Source organism: Sarcophilus harrisii, chromosome 5, assembly GCF_902635505.1.
Source record: "Sarcophilus harrisii chromosome 5, mSarHar1.11, whole genome shotgun sequence".
Lineage (NCBI taxonomy): Eukaryota > Metazoa > Chordata > Mammalia > Dasyuromorphia > Dasyuridae > Sarcophilus > Sarcophilus harrisii.
This window is the reverse complement of record NC_045430.1, coordinates 237253265-237272610: the sequence shown is the minus strand read 5'-3', so window position 1 is coordinate 237272610 and position 19346 is coordinate 237253265. Positions and strand designations below refer to the sequence as shown.

General features: G+C 37.9%; 1 protein-coding gene across 1 annotated transcript in view; it reads right to left on the bottom strand.

Moving 5' to 3' along the window:
• The window catches only part of CUBN (cubilin), a 282752-nt gene that overhangs the window by 120992 nt on the left and 142414 nt on the right, over positions 1 to 19346 (bottom strand). The window contains exons 32-36 of the mRNA XM_031939914.1: positions 13763 to 13919; positions 8706 to 8819; positions 5676 to 5786; positions 3806 to 3934; positions 789 to 921 (exon numbers count right to left, since the gene is read on the bottom strand). Of these exons, the coding sequence (XP_031795774.1) occupies positions 789 to 921; positions 3806 to 3934; positions 5676 to 5786; positions 8706 to 8819; positions 13763 to 13919 (644 nt within the window). The remainder of the gene's footprint in view (positions 1 to 788; positions 922 to 3805; positions 3935 to 5675; positions 5787 to 8705; positions 8820 to 13762; positions 13920 to 19346) is intronic.

Genomic DNA, 19346 nt, shown 5'->3' with positions numbered 1-19346 from the left:
TCCAGGGGAACTAGGGATGTTCTGAATATGACTCGAGTTCAAATCCAGCCTCAGACATTTATGGATTCTCTGACACTGGGCAGGACAGTGAACCTCAAGAATGGATAATTCAGGCATAATTTGATTTTTAGAGTTATTGTGAGGATAAAATAAGATAATATTGTACCACAGCACAGGGCCTGGTACACAATGGCATTTAATTAATATTTGTCTCCGTCTTCTGAATGCAAGTCCAAAGTTCTTTTCATTGGACCCCACGGTCTCCCTTGATTGATACTATAGACATGACTAATGTGGTCAGATACTGAGTCCCATAAAGAACAATGTCATACAGCTGGGGGACTACTGATCCCAGAGCCCACCATCTTGTCCCTGTGGCCCAGCACTGGGGAGGGGATAGAACCAGCTGCAGTAAGATCATGGCTGGAAGGGAAAAGTAGAGGGGACTCTTCAAAAAATCCACACTTGAAACAGGAGACAGAGATTCTAGCATTCTCTGAGCTCAAGGGGACAGAGAAGTCGACAGTGAGTTCTGGTCGAGATTTGGTGAGATTTGGTAGCATTTTGCATAGATTTTTATAATTATTCTCCCTGGAATATTGTCACAGCTATGAGTGACAGATAAGAAAACTAGCTGTAGATGCCCTAAAGTTCCAACAACATTCTCTTTTCAAATTAATGGATGTAAATGCTTTTAACTGTATTTTCCAGTAAACAAAGTTTTTCCTGCCTACAGACTTCACTGAACTAAACTAAACACCGAAACAATACTCCCCATGTGGATTTACATGAAAGACAGCTGGAGTTGGTTTCCAGGGGAACTAGGGATGTTCCAGACACATTCCACATTGGGAGGATAAATATCCGGGTAGCCAGGACTGTTGAAGACTCCTTCTATCATATTGAAAGTTCCGCCACAGGCTGAAATGAGAGACAGAGAGAGAAAAGGTAAAGACCAATGAAAGACCCAACTGCAGAACAAAAAAGACCTTCCAAGAAATCATTGTAAATACCAGAGGACATCCTTTTCCTCTTTATCATCAATATATACATATTTATTCAGCACCTGCCATGTGCCAGGTGCTGTGCTAAATGTCATCACATCTCTGCTCCCCCAGGATTCACAGTAGGAAACTACAGTACTGATATTTAAAAGAAAAAAAGTCCTTTTGTCAAAACAAACAAGGAGCAGAATCTCTGAAAAGTTCCGGCCATCAGCTCAGAAGAATAATGGACTGGAAGGGAGGAGCCCATATATTTTCTCATCAATGAAAGGCAGAGGGTACAGAACAGGGTTTGGATTTGGACCCAATCTCAAATACTGTTCTGCTTGCTTCCTGGCTGACCCTGAGAAAATTATGGAATGTCTTGGACCCTCAGTTTCCTCAAATGTAAAATAGGGAATAATACTTACACTATTTATATCAAACTGTCACAATGAGTTAAAGACTTGAAACTTTAAATAGTCATATCATCATGAACTACAATGTTATCTTAGATTCTTTCTCCCTTTTGCTAAAGTGATATTAACTCTCTCTCTTTCTCTGTCTCTGTCTCTCTGTCTATCTGTCTCTGTGTCTCTGTGTTCATCTCTCTGTCTGTCTCTGTCGCTGTCTCTCTGTCTCTGTCACTCTCTCTCTGTGTTTCTGTCTCTCTCTGCCTCTCTGTCTTTCTCTGTCTCTGTGTGTCTCTCTGTCTCTGTCTCTGTCTCTCCATCTCTCTGTCTGTCTGTCTCTCTCTGCCTCTCTGTCTGTCTCTCTGTCTCTGTGTGTCTCTCTGTCTCCGTCTCTGTCTCTCCATCTCTCTCTCTGTGTCTCTCCCTCTCTCCTTCTCTGTTTCTCTGCTTCTTGTTGCCTCTCTGTCTCTGTCTGTCTCTCTGTCTCTTCCTCTCTCTTTCCTCTTCTCTCTCTCTCTGCCTCTGTCTCTCTCTCCCTCCCTCTTTCTTCCTCTCTCTCTCTCTGTCTCTCTCTGCCTCTCTGTCTCTGTCTCTCTCTGTATGTGTGTGTGCGTCTCTGTCTCTGTCTCTCTGTGTGTCTCTGTCTCTCCCTCCCTCTCTCTCTCTCTGTCTCTCTGTCTCTCTCTGTGTGTTTTTCTATCTCACTCATGGCTTGATCTGGTCCAGAATCTTTATTTCATTCATTTCTGACTCAGATCAGTTCATGTCTGCCCCACTCCCACGCCCAGAGGCTCGCCATATTGGTTCCTGACTTAGTGCAGACACCTGAACTACATCAGCAGCTCAGAGCAACTAAAAGGAGAAACCCACCAGCCTCAGCCTCCCTTCATAGCAAGGATTATAAGCATGCAGCACTGTGTTTGGCCATGATTATTATTAATAAAATGTTAAAACCCAATCACTATAATGCTGCTGTCAAAGAATCCCAATAATTGCTTCATTTCTTCTCAGGATTACCTTCTTATTAACATTGAGCACAGCACAATTTCACGTGATAATCAGTAAGCACCAACTGAGGGGGGATCAAATCACTAAATTTGGACAGGGAATAAGTAAGACAGATAGTGGGGAAAACCTTGAGCTGGGAGCAATTACTTCTGCCTTAGCAGCCAGGATAAGGAAGAGGGGGGTCCTCCTATTGTCTGTCTTGGCCAGAGAACTTGTTGAGCATCGTGTCCAACTGTGTACAAAACAATTTAGAAAGGGTTTAACAAACTGGAGAACATCGAATGAGGGGGATGAAGGGAGGCCAGGAAAGGATGACATCAACTGAAGATAAACCTGGGAAAAAGAAGCCTTGTTGCAGGCTAGGAGGTAGGAAAGGGGTGAACAGCTGGTAGGACAAAGAGTATGTTATTGTTTTCAAATAGTTGAAAGGCAAATGTAAGGATGGATTGAGTGTTCTTCAGAGCAATGAATGGTAGTTTACATATATACATCTATATGTATATATATGTCCTAGGATGTCTTCATGGGCTGATACACAGAGGGGATGACCACCACTTGATGGGAATACCACGGAGATCATTACTTCATGGGCATAAACTGAACTAAATGACCTCTGAAGTCTGTTCTAAGTGTAAGTCTGTGATGCTACAACTGAAAAAGCAACTGAAGGCAAGTTAATTTCATTTGCCCTTAACAAATATCAGAAAAGAAGCATGTTATGAGAAAGAATTGGATTAGGTCAATACTGAACATGTCATTTCTATTCCCTGTGCGTCTATTTTATATATATATATATATATATATATACATATATATACACATATATATGTATGTATATATATACACATGTGTATATATATATATAAAACATAAAATTAAGACCCAATAAGATTATTTTGAAGTACAATTAATGCAATTATAAGTCGTGCCTAGAGCAAATTGGAAGCTTGCTTTAATGAGATAAACCTGTGAAGAGAAGGGACATTTTATAACACATTTGCAGTGTAATAATAAGTATCATTTACACGGTGTCTCCATTCCAAGTGCCTACACGTTATGATAGATAAGAGACAAATACTACTGTTATTATTCAACAGATGAGGCTAATTACCAAAGCACCAAAAGGAAAAATGGCCAAATTTCAACAGCAACAGAACTGGGGTTAACATGTCTCTCACAAGTTCTCTTGTGGCATCCCAAGCCTAATTCAGATGGGTTTTATCCTCAATGGTGAGAGATTTGTGGCAAAAAAAAAGTCAGACAAATGTATGCTATAAGCGTAGACAATAAACAGCAGCTAGCTGCTCCTCTGTTTCTGAAATGAAAATAAGCCGGAGCCATTTCCAGTGGATTCAAATGCATTTCCCCCGGCTTAGTAAAAGTTGTTTGCGAATCTCTTACCTGATGAAGACGCCGTGTAGGTAGCATGAAAACCCTTATAACCGACATATTGATTCGAGATGAACCTCACAATCAGAGAATTGCCAAAGGAGGTGATAGGAAGGGGCATGTTTCTGCCACAGTAACGGCCTGAGGAGCGGGATGACAAGGAAAAGGAAGCATCATTGCACAGGGGCCACAGGGCGAATGCATATCATTATCCCAGAAATCCTTCCTCACCTTGTCACTGGACTAAGTTCTCCTGAGGTCTACAGACTGCCTTCATTCTCTGGACTTAGGATGGGGTTGGGAATAGCTAACAATATGTGGGAGCAACTTGGGGCAGGCAAGATAGCAAATCAGCATCCTGACACTGAGGATTCCCTGAAGAGGAATCAGAAACACATGGGGGAAGATGGAGCACAGGACAAAATTAGGAAAGGCATTTTAAGAACTCGTAAAAAGATAAGCAACATAATAATTAAGGAGATTGCCTGTAAGGTGGGGTTCTAGAGTCTGGATTATTTGAGATCCAATTACTGAGATAGAGAACCTACATGTTATTTTTGCAAGGCAGGGGTGGTAAGGACCTTGGAAGACTAAACCAGAAGTCAGAAACCTAAATAAATTTAAAATTGAAATTCAATGGAATGAATGAATTTTTAAATAAATTGAAATTTTATATTGAATAGAACAATTGAATTATCAGAAGCAGTTTACAAGATGGCAAAAGATTAGGGCCTGCAATAAATAAAGGGGTGACCCTGAGTCTGGGACGAAGCATTAAAAGCATAATGGCATGCTTCTGACCGATCTAAATAAGCCTGATGCTATCATTTAGAAAGGCTAGTAATGAGTTATTGGCAGTAATAACTTACATCTGTATTACCCTTAAAAATTTGAAAAACACTTTATAAATATTATCTCATTTGATGCTTACAGCAACCCTGTAGATGTCTCCTCACTTATTATTAAGTACCTAACACATAAGGTAGATGCTATCATTATTCCCATTTTTATAGCTGGGGAAACTGAGGCTGAGAGAAAAGTTAAATAAATGACTTGCTCAGCGCCACACAACTAGTAAATGTCATTTGAATTCAGATCCTTGATTCTATGACTAGTACTCCATCCACTAAATCACCTGGCTGCCTGCCCTTTTTGTGGTGGTTCTTGTACACCAGGGTAAAAAGCACAAGGTTGACTGAAGAATTTGAAAAATAACTAAGCTCTAGGGAAACGTCATATGAACCAGAAAGGAAAGCATCAGAAGCAAGGTCACAATAGAATTCAAGAATAAGGGAGTCTCTAATGCAGAGTATGGCAGACAGTTGTTTTTATATCCTTTCGAGAATAAAGCCAGAAGAAATGCATTTCAATATCAATGTAAAAGTTAGAGGAGAGATTCCTGACAGGAATCTACTTAAAACTGAAAAGCCATTTTTTTCCCATTGCTAAGATGCATCTTCTGTTTTTGTGAGGTTTAAAAATACAACACAATGAATAGATGCAGACAACAAGATGATCCATGTTTTCTTGAATAGTCTCCAGATTTCTAATTATCTTGTCTTAACTTATCTATCCATCTATCCCATCTATCCTAATTATCTTAACTGTCCTGACTTAAATGATCTTTGTGAGCCCCACAGAAATCGTCTGCAGCAAATTTGGCCTTGATGCTGCAAATAGGAAATCTCATCCAATTTTGAGCAATTCTGTGTTTTTTTGGGAAAAAAAAAAAAACCACATTTTTCATGCCTCCAAGTTTTTTTGTTTTTAAGTTGGTTTGCTGGAGTGAATGAACTTGGAAATCTAATGACCATAAATCACTATCACCTTGAAAAAAAAATTTCCCCAATAAAAGCATAAATAAAGGCAAAAGGTACATTACCTTGGAGGGGAGCATCATAATCGTTTCCATCCAAAATTTCTATATAATCCCGTGAGCAGTTTGGGCTGGGTTCAAGTTCAAAGTGAATAAATGAAAGGGTGATGTGATTGACTGTAACAGAGAAGAGGACCAAGTTAAAATTTTCATGAATCCCATTGAGAACATTTTTTTTTTGCATGGAGCAATTGGGGTTAAGTGACTTGCCCAGGGTCACACAGCTAGGAAGTGTTAAGTGTCTTAGATCAAATTTGAACTCAGGTCCGGACTCCTGACTTCAGGGCTGGTGCTCTATCCACTGAGCCAAGTACCTGCCCCATGGGAACAAAGCTTCTAAGCACTCTGTAGACAATGGTGGTTGGGTGACTTGTTTTAAGATAAAGTGGCCTATACAGGGAGAAGAATGGAATAGAATTTAGGAGGGTACTCCTTATCAGGTACTCTTCAGAACACAGGAAGAATCCATTATCTCCTTGTGTGAATTAAGCTCCTCTAGAGATAAGCTCCAGAGAGCTGGCTTGCCCACACAGAGTAGAGGGAAAAGGAAGAAGTGAACAAAAGGCTCAATAGTAGATGGACCTTCAGAATTTGGATTCGCCTAGAAATAGAAGAGCAGGGGACTATTAATATCCATTGGAAGATTCTACTGGATTAGGAGTGGGGGCACCTAAACCCTTAAGGCCTCCCTTACTCCCACTATCTCTCACAATGCTTGGGTTTATGGGGCAATGACTGGGTTCTTGGAAGAAGAATACCCTAGGTTGTGTCCAGAGTGTTTAAAGTGACATTCAGGTGGTGAGAAGTCCCTCAGTAAAAGGGAGACAGAAGGAAAATGCCGTGGAGAAAGCCTGAAGGACAATGATGGGAGCAACTTTCAGCTATTTGCTGATGAGATTCAGGTTTATTCTTTTGATGGGCAATGGCTGTTTATTTTTCCAGCAGCTATTTTGACTGAGAAGAGAAAGTCTCTCCTTATATTCCAATTTTGTGTATGTAAAAGAAAACAATACACTTTCTGTACTGGCACATAGTGAAGCAGAATTGTACTTTTTTCTTTATGAAGAACTAGCGCCCGAAGGTTCAGACCTTAATAAAGGGAGCTTTGAATCCCTCCCAGGACTCTTTGTGCTTCGGTACATTTTTCTCTTATTGTTTTTTCAGGGGCCCTAATCTTCAGAGCGAGATCTCTCCCAGACACTTCCTTTCCTGGCTGTGCCCACAGCTGGGGTCAGGGAGGTCCTTAATCTAAATGGTTTGTAACTCATTGGAAAATAACGAGCTGAAAAGACCAATGCTGGAGGCCCAGGGACTTCTTTATCTGAGGGTCTGGCTCTGGCAGGGGATTCTCTGAAGCTCCGCCTTCCTGGGCACAGATTGGTTGAAGATTACATCATTTGTTCCCACTTTACCCATGTCAATCACGTTCCTACAGAACTGTTAACCCTAAATAGGCAATTGTAACAAGAAACACATGAAAAAAGTCTGGATCTGGGTTATTAAACATTAGATTTTTAATTAGCAGATTTGGATTAAAGTTTTTCACTCATTGATTAATCATCCCCAGCTCACCATGACCATTTGGAGAGGAAAAGCCATGGAGATATGTTATCCACAGCAAATGGATTTTGGGTTAAAGAAATACTTCATAGGACCAGCTGAACAGAGCCAACAGAAAAGATACATAGGAGTGATGTGGGCCACATATGAGAAAGCTCAAAAACAGCTATGGTGTCTAGATGGAACACCTGAGAAAATAGTAAGGAGCTATGTGGAAATGAGTTTTACAATTCTTCTAATGCATATGAAGGTAATGTCAATCTAGACCCTGACACCTGAAAAACTAGCCCCCTTTCTTGGACAAATGGTTATTACCTGTAACCCATTCCATTGATTGGGAACCTCATTCTCTTTTATGAAGGAGCTCAAAGTTACTCCTCTATATATTACAAAACTAGTCCTCTATATTATAACTCCTGCTAGGACTTTTAAAAAAATCTTTTCGTCATTATTCTTCACTAGATCATCATCCATTTCTTGTTCTCTTAGCTTGGATATTTCCAAGAGCTACAGCCCAAACTCCTCTTCTTTCTTTCAGATATCATTGGCTTCCATGAATTCAAATACCATCTCCATGAAAAAATTTCCCCAAATATCCCTCTGCCTGGCCCTCCATATCTCCTGAATTCTACTAACATACTACCAATACCTAGGTATCTTAATAACATCTGAAACTCAATATGTTCAAATGGAATTTTTCATCTTCTCACCTCAAACCCATCCCTTCACCAAATCTCCCTATTTCCATCGAGAGCACCGACATCTAAATGCTCTTCCTTTTCATTTCCAATCTCGGAAACCCTGGCTATGGTCAATGCTCAGCTCAAAGGTCATCTCTTTCAAGAGCCTTTACTCATCCCAAATTGTCATTGAATTTATTAGTATGTGTCTATTATTTATCTGTGACTATTTTGTCTCACCTTGGTAGGATACAAGCTCCTTGAAAGCGAGAATTATTTTCTTTTTGTTTTTGTAACCCTAACATCTAGCACACAAATTATTTGTTGTTTGTTAAATTGAATTAAAGATCATAGACCCGGAATACCATATTCTCATTCTAAATGTACATAATTTTCTAACTTGGATATTTTATCATTCTTCTACAGCTATGTATTGCATATCTCCCATGTGCCAGGGTGTGAGCTTGGCAGGTTAGTCCATTACTTTCTGTCTCATAACTTGCTAGTCTGACCGTTGTCTCTTATGTCTGATACCACAGCAAAAGTAGTATGTTTTTTTCCTTTGAATAATCTCTGCATGCGCGCACACACACACACACACACACACACACACACACACACACACAGTCTTCCCCGGCAGATTAGACCATTTTTGTTCTCTGCCTCATCAGGATGCAGAACTTCCTAAAGAAACAGAGGAGGGATTTCTTATTGTTAGTACAGAGGAGATAAGGATATTAGTCATCCTGCTAACTTTCCCACAGACATGTTTTTGTGAGATTTTTTTTAAACTTACATGGAGGTTGAGCTTCAATTATCCAGCTGCAGTTCTGGTTATTTTGGTACTTGGCCGGGAACAAAGGAGAGGAAATAGAACCAATGGAATCAGTGAGTATGAAGCTTCCACAGGCTGAGAACAAAACACACACAATTTGATGTGTTAATTATATGTATATATGTATCTATATGTATTACATATAGATAAGTGATAGATATAAAGGCAAACAGATAGATAATTGGTGCAGACATAAAGAATAGACAGAAGTGACTGAAGGAGAAAGGCAATATATATATAGAAAGGATAAATAAAAAGAATAGAGAGAAAAAATAGAGACTCAGCCAGACAGATAGATAGACAGACAGACAGATTAGATAGATAGATAGATAATGGATAGATAGATGGATAGATTGATGGATGGATGGATAGATGGATATAATAGATGATAAGTAGATAGAGAGATAGATAGGTAGATAGGTAGATAGATAGATAGATAGATAGGTAGGTAGATAGATAGATAGATAGATAGGTAGATGGAATAGGCAAACAGAAACAGATGACAGACAATTGCTACTATCTGATTGCATCAAAATACCTGGGGCTGAATACTTTGGTAAATGGAAACATACAGTGATTGTCCTGACTTCTGAAATATTTGCCAAAGGGCCTTTCAGCAAAGATAGGTTTCTTTGTGGCTGCACATTAGCCCAAAGGAAATTGGAAGGATAATTGGGATTTGTAATAGTATTCCTAAATAAAAGAAATTTTTAATGACCTCTCGTTCTTCTTTGGCCACAAATTCCTTCTTCTTCCACAGGTCTGAGAGGTAAACTATCCTATGTTCTTCTAATTTATTTCTAATCTCATTCTTTATGTCTATATCATGAACCCATTTTGACCATATCTTGGTATATGGTGTTAAGTGTGAGTGAAGGCCTAGTTTCTGCCATACTAGTTTCCAATTTTCCCAGCAGTTTTTGTCAAATTGTGAATTCTTATCCCAAAAGCTGTGGTCTTTGGGTTTGTCAAACACTAGATTGCTATAGTTATTGTCTATTTTGTCTTGTGAACCTAACTTATTCCACTGATCAACTAATCTATTTCTTAGCTAGTAACAAATGGTTTTGATGACTGCTGCTTTATAATATAGGTTTAGATCTGGTACCGCTAGCTCACCTTCATTTGATTTTATTTTCATTAGTTGCCTTGAAATTCTTGACCTTTTGTTCTTCCAGGTGAATTTTGTTGTCATTTTTCCTAGGTCAGTAAAATAGTTTCTTGGGAGTCTGATTAGTATACCACTAAATAAATAGATTAATTTAGGTAGTATTGTCATCTTTATTATATTAGCTCAACCTATCCAAGAGCATTTAATATTTTTCCAATTGTTTAGATGTTACTTAATTTGTGTGGAAAGTGTTTTGTAGTTTTGCTCATATAGTTCCTCACTTTCCTTTGGCAGATAGATTCCCAAATATTTTATATTATCAACAATTATTTTAAATGGCATTTCTCTTTATATCTCTTGCTATTGGATTTTGTTAGTGATGTATAAAAATGCCAATGATTTATGTGGATTTATTTTGTATCCTGCAACTTTGCTAAAATTGTAGATTGTTTCTAATAGTTTTTTAATAGATTCTCTGGGATACAATCATATCATCTGCAGAGAGTGATAATTTGGTTTCCTCATTTGCTACTTGCCAAAGCTAGCATTTTTAATACAATATTGAATAGTAATGGTGATAGTGGGTAACTTTGTTTCACTCTTAATCTTATTGGAATGGTTCCAATTTATCCCCATTATAGATGATGCTTATTGATGGTTTTAAATAGATGCTACTGACTATTTTAAGGAAGAGTCCATTTATTCCTATACTCTCTGGTATTTTTAATAGGAATGGATGTTGGATTTTATCAAATGCTTTTTCTGTATCTATTGAGATGATCATATGGTTTTTGTTAATTTGGTTGATATAGTCAATTATGCTAATAGTTGTCCTACTCTTGAACCACCCTGCATTCCTGGTATAAATCCTACTTAGTCATGGGGATTATTTTCTGTAATCTCTTTGCTAATATTTTATTTAAGATTTTTGCATCAATATTCATTAGAGAGATTGATCTATAATTTTCTTTCTCTGTTTTCATCCTACCTGGTTTAGGTATCAGTACCATGTCTGTATCATAAAAGGAATTTGATAGAAGTCCTTCATTCCCTATTTTTTCAAATACTTTATATAGTATTGGACTAACTGTTCTTTAAAAGTTTGGTAGAATTCACATGTAAATCTATCTGGTCCTAAGATTTTTTCTTAGGGAGTTGATTGATAGCTTGTTCTATTTCTTTTTTCTAAAATGGGACTATTTAAGCAATTTACTTCCTCCTCTGTTAATCTGGGCAATCTATCAATTCACTTAGGTTATCAAATTTATTGGCATAAAGTTGGGCAGAGTAATTCCTAATTATTGCTCTAATTTCCTCTTCATTAGTGGAAATTTCCCCTTTTCATTTTTAAGACTAATGCTTTGATTTTCCTCTTTCCTTTTTCTAATCAAATTTATCAAAGGTTTATCCATTTTGTTGTTTTTAATTTGCTCTTTTTCTAGCTTTGTTAGTTGCAAGCCCAATTCATTGATCTTCACTTTCTCTATTTTATGCAATTAAGGCTCTAGAGATATAAAATTTCCCTTTATTACTGCTTTGGCTGCATCCCACAAATTTTGATTTGTTGTGTCATTATTGTCATTCTCTTGGATGAAATTATTAATTGTGTCTATGATTTGCTGTTTCACCCATTCATTCCTTAGGATGAGATTATTTAGTTTCCAATTACTTTTTGGTCTATTTTCCACTAGCTTTTTAATGTATGTAGTTTTTATTGCATCGTGATCTGAAAAGAATGCATTCACAATTTCTACCTTTCTGCATTTGATTTTGAGGTCTTTATGTCCTAATATATGATCAATTCTTGTATAGGTTCTATTAACTGCCAAGAAGAATGTCAAACCCATTTTTAAAAAAGAAAAAAGAAAAAATTGCAATAAATAAGCACAGCTTTAAAAAACTGAAACTGTTCATTTCTGAAAATGCACGTCTCTGCACCTTGAACTCATCACCTCTCAATAAGGAGATAGATAATATTATTCATTGAAGATTCTTTGGAAACATGGTTGATCATTGCTTTGATCAATGTACTTTCATATTTGAAAATTGTAAGTTTTGTGGGGCTTTTTAAACAATGTTGTTATTATATAAATTGTTCTTCTGGTTCTGCCCCTATATATATATATATATATATATATATTAATACTTTTTGTGATAGCAAAATAGAAAACAAAATAGATGCTCTTTGAACAAGGAATGGCTAAAAACAAATCCCGGTACATTAATATGGATTATATTAACATGATTAATGCTATAGCTGAATGGAAAGATCAGTATGAATTAAAATTGATCCAGAGTGAAATTGGCAGAGCACAAAAATCATATACACAATGATTACAAAAACATAAATGAAAAAACAAACAAAAGAGTCAAAAGTAAATTTTTCAAAATATAAAGAATATAGTCAAAAAATAAATATGAGAAAATTCTATCCTAGCCCTTTGGAGATATGGGTGGACCACAAGTTTTTTATTCAATTCAATAAACATTTATTAAGTACCTACTATGTGCTAAAAATTGTGCTAAGTGCTAGGGAAACAATTAAGAAAAGCAATCCTGCTTTTAAAATTTAATAGGGGAAGACAACACATGAAAATACTCTGAAAAATAGTGAACTCCCAGGGAATGAGAAAATTGCACATATTTCAGATTTTTTGTTCCTTGATCAATTATACTGATTTAATTTTTTTTCCTTCTTTTGTCTAAAAAATAGTATTTGTTATATGTGATAGTTATTTGGGAGAAGGGAAAGAAAAGATATATTGTGAAATTAAAAAAAAACACAAAAGAAAATTTATTTCAAAACAGAAGGTATTTAGCTATGAATAAAGCTAGATATAGTATATGTAAACATTTATATATCTATATAGTATTGTGTATATTTCATATATTCTTGTTATCTCCCCCACTAGATTATAATTTTAAGTAGTCAATGTTTCATTCTTTGTACCCATTTTCCCAGGACCTTGTATATATTTGATATTTTATATGAAAAATTACCTTTCAATACCATTCTGAAACCACAGCTGAAACATTACAAAGTATTTATCAGCCCATTAAGATTAAGATAAAGATTATGATTAGAAAGTTTTGCTTGATCTAACACATCCTACTTAGTAAAGACATAACTGACAGTAGAAAGTAAAGCCTCCAGATGAAAGAAGTATGTTATCAGTATTATAGATCTTCTCACCAGTTTTTAATGATTTTATAGAAGTAAAATAAATCAAATCATTTTTTAAAGAAATATGTGCGATGGTAATCATTCTAATAACAACATTTTATTCTCAATAAAAAGTAAATACAATGAAGAAAATTAGGGAATAATGTTATCAAGATCAAAGAACCATTTTGCAAATCTTAAAGTACCACATAAACATCATCTATTATTATTAATGATTTCATGATATAGTATGCAATTACATAAAATAGAATTAATGTTGAGTCAAACAAGAATGAGAGAAAAGGAATCATTCTCTTAGAATCATAGATTTGAAACAGAAAGAGCCCTTAATGATCAGCAAGTCCAACCTCTTATTTTAAAGATTAGAAAATTTAATTCCAATATGATAATTGGGTGTCTTGCTCAAAGTCACAGAGGACATATGCAGCACAGCTGAGTTTTGAATCCAGATCCTCTGCCTCCAAATCTTTCCTCTGTGGAACATTGCCTCAGTCTGCACAGGTAGGAGGATCCTCAATAAGAATTTAAGCGTTCTCCTTTTGTACTACTATCAAATTAAATTAAGATAACCCAAATAAATTAGTTAAGATGTCCTTGCTCATGAACAATTTTCTTTGGATCATCCTTACTGCAGGTGAGAACAAGAGCAATCCATAGGAAAAGGAGAGCTATGAGTACAAAAGGCCTAGGGGACAAATATCGGGGTATCTATGTAGGACTTACCTTCTGTGAAGCGAGCCCGGAAGCCTCTGCTCTGGCTGGTGCCTCTGGACTGGAATCTCACTAATAGGATATTTCTTGACGAGATGATGGGGAAGGGTTGTTGTCTTCCACAAAGGTTGGCAAGGAGAGCAGATGTTGCACTTAAACCATCATGGACCTTCACAAAGATGGAAGGGAAACAGGCAGGAAAAATGGTTGGAATTTCAGATTTAACAATGTCAACAAACACTTGTGTATAAGACCCACCGACAGTAGACCGTAAATGGTGTCAAGTAGATTGTTCTCACAATTAAGGAAGTCAGCGTAATTGATCTCAATGGGCAGCAATCCTGCTTGTATCCCTAATGAAGGAACTGGAGGCTTTTCATTTGAGAAACTATCTATAGAACCTGATAAATACAGAGAAAATCAGAAACTGAATTGAAACTTTTATAGGTTGGCCCATTATTTTTGTACCAAGAATTGTACCAAGCTTGTACCAAGAATTCCTGAACTGAGCACAAACTGAATTCTTGCAACACTCCTCAAGTAAGTTGTCTCCTTAGAGGCTCTCTGTAACTTCTTTCCCAAATCTTGTCAAACTTGATTCTGGAGTATATTTTCCAAGAGAGATCCAGGCATATTTCATTAGTTCATCTCCATGGAAAAAAGTCTGGCTCTAGAGTCAGAGAATCAGGGTTCAAATCCTGCTCCTGAAGCTTGATCCTTGTGTAATCTCAGGAGATATACCTAGAGAATCTTTTCTCAAAGTACGAAATCTCAGTCTGACAAGGATGCTGGGAAACCTGGTTCCAATTTTTTTCCACATGGTTGGAGTATGACATGGATGTCATTAACTTGTCAATATTTATTTATTTATTTATATTTTGCTTCTGAGGCAATTGGGGTCAAGTGACTTGCCCAGGGTCACACAGTTAGGAAGTGTTAAGTGTCTGAGGCCAGATTTGAACACAGGTCCGAACTTCAGGGCTGGTGCTCTACCTACTACACCAACTAGCTGCCCCAACTTGCCAATATTTTTTCTCTCTAGACTACATGGTATCTCCACATATATGGATATCCAAAATATCACATGCGATTCTACATACTTATGTTATTATTATAAGTTGCTAGTTTACAGAAAGCTTGATAAGAGACTTAATTAAACAAGCCAACCAGCATTTATTAAACACCTACTATGTACCAGTTGTTATGATAAGCTCTGGGCATGCAACAAAAATAGCCCCTATTCTCAAGGACTCATGGGTTGGTTGTCCTTGTTCCAGCTGTATTTTCTACTCTTGGGATGATCTGTAAACAGCCCATCAGACCCTATCTCTACTCCAACGGTATCTGAAGGATGAGAGTAGGATGCAAGTGGAAGGAGGGCAACAACCCTATGAAAAATAGAAAACATTTACCACGTTCCATCTCGAAATCTTTATAGTAGAAATACTGGATGTCAGTAAGGTGACTCAGTGAATCGCTGGGCCCAGAATCAAGAGGACCTTAATTTAAATCTCCCTCAAATGCTTACAAGCTTTTTGTGACCCAGGAACAAGTCACTTAACCTATCTACCTCAGTTTCCTCAACTGTAAAATGGGGACAATGATTTTAATTATTTTAAAGGTGGTTGTGATGATCAAATGAAAGATTTGTAAAATGCTTAGAATAGTACCTGGAACATAATGTGCACTAAGTAAATGTTTATTCTCTTTCCCCTTTTCCTCTAAAATGCTGTACAATGCCTTGGGTACTTGCTCTGTGGAGAATTTACTATACAGCATACATGGACAAAAGGCAGAAATTGAAGAGTTGCAAGTTGCAAGGCACTGTCACTACTACTACTACTACCACTAAGACTAGTTCTACTACTAGTAGTATTACTTTTTACTACTACTACTACTATTACTACTACTACTACAATCACTATCACTATAACTACTACTATCACTAATACAACTACTACTACTAGTAGTACTACTACTATCACTATCACTAGTACTACTACTATTACTACTACTATCACTAGTACTACTACTACCACTAGTTTTACTATTACTACTACTACTACAACTACCACTACTACTACTAGTACTACTATTACCACAACCACTATCACTATCACTATTACTACCAATATCACTAGTACTACTACTAGAACCACGATCACTATCACTACTACTACTACTACTATCACTACTACCACCACAACCACTAGTACTACTACTATTACTACCACTAGTTCTACTGCTACTACTATTACTACCAACATCACTATCTCTATCACTACTTCTAACACTACCACTACCACTATTACCACTTTCACTACTACTACTGATGATGATAGATGAGATGGATAGATAACATAAGGTTTGCAAAAGTTGCAAATTGTTATTGGAGGGAGCATCGGCAATGATGATATTACACATTTAAAGAATTATCATCACGTTACTTTGTATGCTTTCCTTATAACTCTGACCATGCATTTTTTCATATGGAGGAAAAACACCTAGGGGAAGGGTGGTGAACACCCTTGCCAGGAGAGAGGGTGGCCAGCTCTTCCCCCACCCCAGAGGAATGGGAAAGGAAGGTGAGCCCAGGAGAGGATTACTACAGGGCTAGAAAACTGGACCCCCTGGGGAATAAAGAGTAAACTGCAGGGATGATGAGCCATGGCAAAGGAAGCTCATCCTTCCAGAGTAGAAGCACATACTACCTAATATTTATTCCCAGAGGCAAAGTCCCATTCACTCCATGCTACCTAAAGCTCTACCTTTACAGAGATCAAAGACCAAGTATTTCTGGGTCTGGTGAAACATTTTTATATTGGTGTGATTTAAAAGGAAAAAGTCAAGGTAAAAGAATGGAAAACTGCGTATTCCATATGGCTCATGGAATCAGATCCTAGTTAGAAACACCAAAGAATTGATTTTTTTTGTTTTCTTTTGTTTTGTTTTGCTCGTAAGAAGAAAATACAAAAGAGATAGCTAGCTGTCTGAAGTCCCCAGGAGACACACGTCTGTAACCCTGAAAAGTAAAGTCATGCTAGTCAAATAGGAATTCTACTTCAGTATGCAGTAAATCAGTATCCCTATATCTAGGTTAGGTACAGGGAGGGTAGCCCCCTTTGTAAAGTAACACAAGATATGAGATATCATCATGCGAGGAAGGGAAAAAATGCTACAGTACATATTACAATAAAAGTGAACCTCGGGTCAGGTAATTTATCTGATCAAAGGCAAATGGCTAACATACATGGCCCTACACACACACACACACACACACACACACACACACACACACACACAAGGGCTTTGGAGAGGAACAGAGTGAAAGACTGTACAACTGGGCTTATCTGAGTTCATCCTTTCTGGGGTGTTTGTGTCAAGCTGGTGTGGAAGCCAATGGGCTTCCCCTCTTTGGAAAGTGTGTGTGGGGGGAGCTGAAGGCAAAAGTCTAACCATCTAACTCCTTCACATCCTTCCAAAAGAAGCCGATGGCCCCCGACTCTCTGACCCACTAGTGAGCTTTGGCTCTCTATGGCAACTCCATCAAAACACTCCACACAAAGGCAAGGCAGCTTTTCTGAATATCAGCCAGGGCCTCTCCCAGGAGAGGTGCCAGCTTTCATGGCTTGTCTCCTACTTTCTGCCCTCTTCTCTTTGTCTTTTCTTAGAGAAACACAACTGTATGGTGTGGCTCTGTGTGCAAACCCACACTGTGCTGCAGAGCCAGTGGGTGTACAGAGAGACTGAGGGGAAGGGGCAAGGGGCAGCATTCGGCTGGTTTGCCCTGGTTTTCATGATTCCAGGAAAAGCCCTGGAGAAGGCTTTCCTTCTCATTAAGCCTGAGGAGATACATTCTCCAGTCAGATGTGAGTCTGGGACTACAAACTAACAACAATGATCGTTTTGAGTATCTACTATCCACATGACTTCAGGCTACTCCAATGGGTGACTGATGACTTAGACATCTTTCCTAGAGTAAAATGCTTGTGATAAATCTCTTACCACGAGGAGGGCATTATGGGCATGAAAGAGAGGAGAAAGATAGAAGGACAGACACAGAGACAGAGAAAGAGAGAAAGAAAGAGAGACGGGGAGAAAACAGACAGAGAGAAAAAGAGACAGAAAGAGAGAAAGAAAGAAAGAGACAGAGAAAAAAGGAGGGAGGGAGAGAGAGAGAAGAATGCAAGTGAGAAGGTTTGCATTCATTTATCTATTCTTTGAATTGACGTTCATGAATTAAACATTTCTACTCCTTCATCTCTAAGAGGCCTCTGGTAAGAGAAGCTCAGGGACTTGTAACATGAGAGAATGAAGGGGCCAAAGAAAGGGGGAACCTTGGCAGCCTTCCCAACACTTCTTTGTACTAGCAAAGGGGACACAGTTTAAAGTATTTTTATATTTTAAAGCATGATTTAAAGTGAGCATATATTTTATGTAGTGTATGTAGTGCATGTGAATGTATGTGTTTGTATATAGAAAAAGAAAGATAAAAAACAAAGAGAAGGAAGGGAGGGAGAGAGAGAAAAGGAGGGAGGGGGAAAAGAAGGAGAAAGAAGTGGGGAGAGGGAAGAGAGAGTAAGGGAGAAAGAAACAGAGAGGAAGGAAAGGAGGGAAATAATTTTCTCCAGGAGGGTGATAACATTAAGAATCTAAGGGATAATCAATAAGCTTATAACTTAAGCAAGCTTCTTGAAAGGATTTTTGAAATATACAGGATTGCTGATAGATAATTTAAAAATAAATCAGAAAACGTTACAGTTGGCAGAGATCTTAAATAGAGCGGAAAGAAGATAGCATTTGCAGCAGAATACCTGAATTCAAGTCCAGGTTGATTTAGAGTTGAAGAAACCTTGGCAGCCACAGAGTCCAATTCCCTCCTTTTTATAGCTGAAAACATGGCCCCACAAGGCCCTGCAGCTTCCCAGAGTCCTAACTGAAAAAACTGGAATCTGGCACCCAGTCTTCCTGACTCCAGTTTTATGCCCTCCCCGCTGCACCTGCCACCTCTCTCAGGCTCACCTGTACCACTGACTCACTGTCTGACCTCGGGCTGAAGCTCGTGGGGAGGATCGCATGACATGATGAATGGAACATACAATGGGGCATACATAGGAACATTGGCAGTTATCATTGTCATTAACCAGTCACTTCCTCAGGTCTGGGAATGGTGGCAGATCCATTGCAGGGATTTTGCCAATGGCAGAACTAGGACTTAGACCCCCAGAGAGTCTTGGGCTGCCTTGGCTGAAAGTGAGCTTCCCATCACTGAGGATCTCCAGGTGGATTTTGGCTGTGGGCACATTGCAGAAAAGACAGATACTTTGTGTGGTGGTTGACTCAGATGAACCTCGAAGTCCCTCTATGATTCTAGTTTTAAAGTGGATATAAAGTCAGAAGAGAAAATGAACCCATCTAAAACCCATACTGCTAGCAAAGTCACATTGCACTGAAGGAGCAGTTCAAATCGTGTCTCAAACATTTGCCTACTGCATGATTTTTGGGCAAATCATTTTTAAATTTCTGAATCCATCTGTTAAATGGGAATAATATTAGCACTTAAAGTATTGTAATGTTTAACAAATAAAATTACTAC